This window comes from Vanacampus margaritifer, chromosome 8 (genome assembly GCF_051991255.1).
Source record: "Vanacampus margaritifer isolate UIUO_Vmar chromosome 8, RoL_Vmar_1.0, whole genome shotgun sequence".
In the NCBI taxonomy this organism is placed as follows: Eukaryota; Metazoa; Chordata; class Actinopteri; order Syngnathiformes; family Syngnathidae; genus Vanacampus; species Vanacampus margaritifer.
The window spans coordinates 15,309,611-15,316,222 of NC_135439.1; the positions used below are offsets into that span (position 1 = coordinate 15,309,611).

Consider the following 6,612-nt stretch of genomic DNA (forward strand, 5'->3'; position numbering starts at 1 on the left):
ACAGGAAGTACGGAGAGTTCACGAGTGGCCTGACAGGAAGTCATTCTGCAACAGCAGCAAACCATTTGAGGGCTGTTCATCCATGTACCAAAATGCAACATCTCATTTTTTAAGCAGCATTAACTGTATACACACCACCCTGTTAGAATCAAACTGTATAAATGCAAGTAAACAGCTTTCTACTGTCCAAGGCCATGAATTTTTTTTATTAAGTTTGTTGTAGTTTAGCAACTCCATTGTCCCTTGTTTGTGCCTTCAGTCTGACGCGGTCTGCTCGCAAAGCTCCATTACACAACAGTCAGCTGTTTTCAGGCAGGTGACATACACAACACCTTCAACCTACTTACCCCAGATACTCCTTAATGCTTTTGTTCATAAAATGAGTTCCAGTGTTGGCACAATGAATGGAAGAAAAAAAATGCTGCTAAATTGTTTCAGTAACATCAGATTTTATCAAATCAATACATGCCCAAATAAATTACTAGATATGTTATCTGATGCCTCAAAGAGACTGTGACACCTCCATTTTCCCCATCAGGAAAAAAAAAAGTGTTGTGGTGCCAAAATGGCCATAAAGACTAATAGTATAGTAACATATTCTACACAGTAAATTCTGGAGTCAATTTGATTCTATTTAGAGTGGGACGAAATAGACTCAGTTTTAGAGTAATGTTTACAATTGGAAGAGAGTGAAATAAAGAATTAGGGGGGAAAAAAAGTTATTCAAGGGTTGAGGAACAAAGTCACAACCTTCATGTAATTTAAATAAATGGAAAATGTACTGGTATTTGTTTGAATGAACACTAAAAATTGCTCTGCCTTGGTCAAATGACATGCAAGGGTTTGTTTTCTCGCGATGCCATCACAGATTTTTGGCATGGTTTATTGACACCTTTCGCTTTCCCTCTAAACATTCACCCAGGACTGTTAAGTCTAAAAAAAATTGAAGGCAACAACAACAACAAAAGTGAGCATGTGATCATGTGAGTGAAGAGGAAGTGATGCACAGCTATGGACAGCCGACACGGGTGTGTGCTCCATGTCATGTTTCCTGCTCGTACCCCTCCCCCATTGGATATGTTTCAGTGCAGTTTTTTTTTTTGACTTTGTGCAGAAAATGCTATGTAATTAGTTGTAGATATTTTTTATTTGTTGAAGAAAATGACGCTTTACCATAGTCCATATTTGTGGAGTATATTGTATCAACACTCGCATCTGAAAGCACTAAACGTGACATAAATACAAATGGCTGTTAATTTTACATTTGATGATTGTAGTGCTTACTTTTCACTTCAATTTCCTCCGAAATTCACATTGTTGGGTGGTGTGTTTACAGGTGCAACAAAGCCCCTCGCTCTTCTCCACCCGCAGTAAATCTGCGGTAAACTTGTCATACGAGGGCCATGAATGTTGAGACCAAGTGCAAGAAATTTTTTGCAGCGCTTCCCCCCCCCCCCCCCCCCCCGTGTGACCTGCATGAACGCCAAACAAATACACAAAACTCACTTTTTCCCACCAATGCCAATGTCGATTTAAAAGGCAGGCCCCCCCCCCCGGGGAGACAGAGCCCATGTGGCAAAGTATTAACACTCACAGGAAACAGTCGAGACTGGTAGCCTACACAGGACACACGTCCGACAACACAACTTTTAAAACCTTTGTGTCCGCTGGGAGGGGCTTCACTTTTGTCCTCAATATTTTGGTGTAGTGTGATGAAATTCTCCACAGTAACAAACTCATATGCTATTATTTATTTATTTATTTATTTTAATAGTCATAAGGTCTGGGTACATACAAGGGATGCATTTACTCTCGCCTCCTTGCTGTCGTCAGAACACATGAGACAAACCCGGCGAGTCCTCGGGTCATTGATCTTAAATTAGACCGAGAGAGGATCCTCAAGGAAAAGGCTGTTAAGGTGAGAACATTTATCAGCCATCACAAGGTCAAAGACCTCGACTCTAAACAGATTGGTCTTTGTGTCTATTTATGTTCAGCTGTACATGCTGACTTTGCACTTTGGCGAGAGTGACTTGCCACTCTCGGACGGACGGCTGCTTGGCAAAGTTGCCGCCAAAGAGAAAATAGGATTATGCAGGAACAAGTCGACATGTATAAGGAGATGTGCGCGCCGCTCTTGTCTTGTTACACAAACTAAATTGCTGACATTTACAAGCGCACATTCGTGCTCAGGGGCACTCGCATTAGGCCTTCAATTTGGGTCAGACGTGTGGCGGGCACCCTGGAGGTGAGCTGATTGGGGTCTCACGATGGGTGGGCGAATGTCAAATTTATGTTGATGCCATCTCCTGAAAGTGAGGTCACAAATTTACAAGAAATAAACTCACAGTTTTAGGACATTATAAAGTCAAAAAAAAAAATTTTTTTAAACTCAGAAATTTACGAGAGAAAAAACTTGCAGATTTGCAAGAAAAAAAAATAACTTGCCAGACATAGCGTAGCTATCGTCTGGATGAGGTGCTGGCTTTTGTCCACCAGGAGCTATATAAGATTTGTTGGTGGTTAACTCATTCACTGCCATTGACGGCTATAGACGTCAAAAATTTATTCGCACCATTTCTATTAGTTTAACTTTTTTTTCCACTTTTGTTAACAACAAACCTAGAATTTTTGTTATTGTACATTTAGAACAGATTAGAACACAAAATTTGTGATTAATCGTGAGTTAACTAGTGAGGTCATGCAATTAATTACGATTAAAAATTGTAATCGCCTGACGCTGATACAATTTTATTTTATTTTTTTGCACATACAGATCACAAAGTTGTCAAAAGGAGGCTTTCCCAGAGTTGAGTTGCAAAACCAACTGGAAACTAGGTTGCAATTTATGTCATGCGTGTAGTTGGACGGTAAGAATACTACAGGCATGTGCACCAACTGCTTCAACTCCAAAGCAAAACTGTCTCGAATAGCCTTCATCAGCGTATGAAGTGCTGTGCGAAATGGAGAACATTTTATATTGTGATATACATCATCTTATATCATGATTTAATAGCTTTCCTTTAAATTACATGAAATTGATTTTTTTCTATTTCACCTATGAAAAATTCACCTATTTGCAGCTTTCAGGCATATTTTTAACACTCTGTTACGCTATAAGATGCTTCCAAACAATAACTAAAGTAATGGTGACAAGGAAGTATGCTAAAGTGATCCATCTAGACTGTCAAAGAAGTTTGTATTTTGGAAAGGAGCTATAGTATGGAATGGCTATTAAAAAGGTCAAGCTAACAAACAAGGAGGTCCCTTTCAGTGCATTTATCAAACTCAAATCATCTGTAAGACAAAAGTAAGGTTATAGGAAAAAAATGAAATGATATGGGATCATAGTTTGAGGTACATTTGTGATTTAAATTATTAATGTAAACAATATCTTGAAAAAAAAAACCCGAGGGCATCAATAATTCACATTTTTTCGCTAGTGCTCGGTCCCTGTCATCTGTTTAATGTGAGTTTATTGCAGCACCCTCTATTTTATCTCACTTTCTTGAAGATAATAATCAATCGTTAAATACTTGAATCGAATGTACCATTTCCAACATACAATTAAAACAGTGCAACTTGCAGCCACTGAGTTGTGCCTGTTACTATGCTCATCATTCTCAAATCACATTCAAAGCGTGGCATGTAGTGGAGGGACGCTACTTTCCCCTGCAAACACTAAAAATGGACGCCAATCCAGGCACTACATCTCCCAGCATGCCTCACAAACCTGACAGGTGTGGCTGCTTGAGCCACCTGATTCAAGCAGGACTGGAAGAATGGAAAGGGGACGGAACAAAAGAAGCAGAGACAAACGAGGATGAAATCACTCGACGGAAAGTTGTTCTTGAAATCCGAGAACAAACATTTACATTTTTGTGCACAAGTGTGAACTTTTGTTTGTTCTGAACTATCTAGCCACCTGGCGAAAAAATAAAGTTTGATTTTTGTGGAACCTTTGACCTTAGTGGATTGCCCTGGTGTACGTCTCATGAGGTCATAGTAGCATAAGCTGACGAAGGGTATTCAAAAGACTGTTCAGTTTAGTTTTTTGCCAGTCTGTGTGAATCAGGATTGTTTTTACAACATTGCATTTTTACTACGCCTCAGCAGAAAGTTGTATTGAGTGCACTGTTTGTGTGGGGGTGCATGTACATTTGTATGCATGTACTGTATGCGCAACTGTGTCGCCGGCCATTCTTCAGGCAGCCACATTTGAATGCAGGATTGTAGGTCATGTCGCTGATCATTGTTTAGGGAAGCCAGCGCAGACATTCAGGAAATGGATACCGGCCACTCAGACTGGGTCGGCCCTGGCTGCGACCTCCCTGCCCTCCGGCGTGTATGCTCACTCACGCACACTTCATGCAGCCTGGCCTGGGGGCACCACAACATGGGACCAATTACAAAACTCACACACACCCTTTTTATCGCTGGCCAACTTTCTCAGGTTCAAGCCTACGCGGTCAGTGAGAAAGCCGGCAGCGTACAGCAGGAAGTTATCTTTCTTCACACGCTTATTTGTGTGCGTCTCATTTCCTGTCAAATATACATTTGGTGGCACTTAGAGAGCACGTAAATACAAACACATGACTGAGAGGAGCAGTGTGAGCTCGCCCACCAGCGTTGTAATTACACAAACACTTTTTAATTAGAATGTGAGAATCTTGCTAATAGGTTTTGGAGGGTGTGTGTGGCTTAAATTACTCTGCATGTTCTGACGTATATAGTATGACTAGTCAGCAGTAGATTCACATACTTCAATAATGTATTGTTAATGTTTATCTCCCACTGTCTATAAAAAAAAAAAAAGATTTAAATTGATTGCCATTTGATGACAGCTGTCATCTTCACACAAGGCTTTCACCTGCTCTTCAATCAATAACTTGAGTTGAACAGCAGCCACCAGCTGGCTATGAGATTTTTTTTTTTTTTGTCAACACCATCGCCTTCCCCACTTCCTGTTACTGTCACTGTGAGCAAGCACAAAAGAGATACACTCAGCTTTAAATGGAAAAGTGACTCTGAAGCCTGCCCTGGGGAATTGGGAGCTGTAGCACGGTTCATCTTAAAAGGGTCTGCAACCCCCCCTTTTAAGTTCCATGAGTGCGTGCCTCCCAAAGTGGGGGGCTCAAGAGAGTCCTTGGACAAAATTTAGGTTGTGTGTACAACAGTGATATCACATTAGTAATGAGACGGGGGCAAATATAAGAAGACACAGGAGTGTTTCTATCTCAAAAGTCCAGCACATGCACATCCATAAGAATATACTCTTTTTAGGGGGGGGGGGGGGGGGGGGGGGGGGCTGCCAATATCGCCTCATGTGAATACAAAAGCTGCTTTGCTGTACTGTCCAAGCCTGGAGGTGCTTTCTCAACAAAGGCACTCTCTTCCGAGCTGTGCCTTTGTGCTTAGGTGGGGGTTATAAAGCAGGCTTCAGGTAACAATGACAATGCTAAAAATATATATATATATTTCTTAATGCTTTTGAGGAGAATATGACATAGTATATTTGTTTTGGAAAGGAGCGCACATTCTTTCTCCCCACACCTGGCTGCAGCTGTCCTTGTCACACCAGCCCCATATTGAATGGAAGTACTCCACTCAACATGGACACATACTCTGGAGGACAGCATGGAATTGCAGAGGTAGTGTGTGGCACATGTATGCACACCTTATCAATACATGCATGTACAGTATGAAAAAGCTAGCTAACCTTGCAGTATCATTCAACATAAATAGACAATCAGTTAAGGCTGGATGATGCTACAGACTGATGCCTAGAGGGCACAGACACAATTGTGGTCTGCAGATCTCCACAAACACATGCATGCACATACACACACACCTAAAGAGAAAATACGCAGGCTTACCTCAATGCAACCTTCACGCAGCAGTCACCCAGGCTCGCCATTGTCTCTGGTCGCGGAGGATAACAGCTCTGTGTTTGAAGTCAGTGCGTGGCCGCGGTGCTCTGCAGCGGCATGAAGGAGCGCCGAGGCGGCGGCGGCGGCTCAGGTCAGCGGGAGTTGCCGTCAAGAGCTGCCCATTAACGGATGCCTCTCCCGAACTCCTGTCTGTTTCACCCCCGCGGTGGCGTTCATCTTCTCCGAGTCGTCTGTGTCCGCCACATTGCAGACTTTACCTGTTTATGGGATACTAGTGTTATTCTCAGTGAGCCCCGGTGGCTACATGTTGTCTGAAGCACATGTGGAGGCAGCAACGCTCCTGTGAGACCTACACAGCAGGCTGATTGAGAGGCGAGACCATAAACGCAACTGGAGAATGCTGCCTTCAATGACTGTCGAATTTTTTTAACTCACTCGCAACGTATCTGGCCATCATTTTAAATCGTCTCGCACTATTATTTCAGCTTTGGGGAATAATTCGCAGGAACACGATTTGTGCATTGAATATTTTATGCACGTTTGTTCATGGCACAAATTAAACTACAAAAACACATTTAATTAAAAAAAGTACGGATGAGAGAACTACATCTAATGATATTACCGCGTTGTGTGTAAGTTTTGCGGCTGAGAAAGGCAAACGTGATTTATAAGCATTCCATCATCAAGTAAATAAAAACATGTAAACTGTGCTGCTTCGTCT

At 41.9% G+C, this 6,612-nt stretch overlaps 1 protein-coding gene across 4 annotated transcripts in view; it reads right to left on the reverse strand.

The window, feature by feature from the left end:
* The window catches only part of kif21b (kinesin family member 21B), a 67,173-nt gene extending 60,939 nt beyond the window's left edge, over nucleotides 1-6,234 (reverse strand). For all 4 annotated transcript variants that reach the window (XM_077573240.1, XM_077573238.1, XM_077573239.1 and 1 more), the window contains exon 1: nucleotides 5,877-6,234. In XM_077573240.1, coding sequence (XP_077429366.1) covers nucleotides 5,877-5,917 — 41 coding nt within the window. In that variant the 5' untranslated portion in view covers nucleotides 5,918-6,234. The remainder of the gene's footprint in view (nucleotides 1-5,876) is intronic.
* Nucleotides 6,235-6,612: the final 378 nt, after the last annotated feature.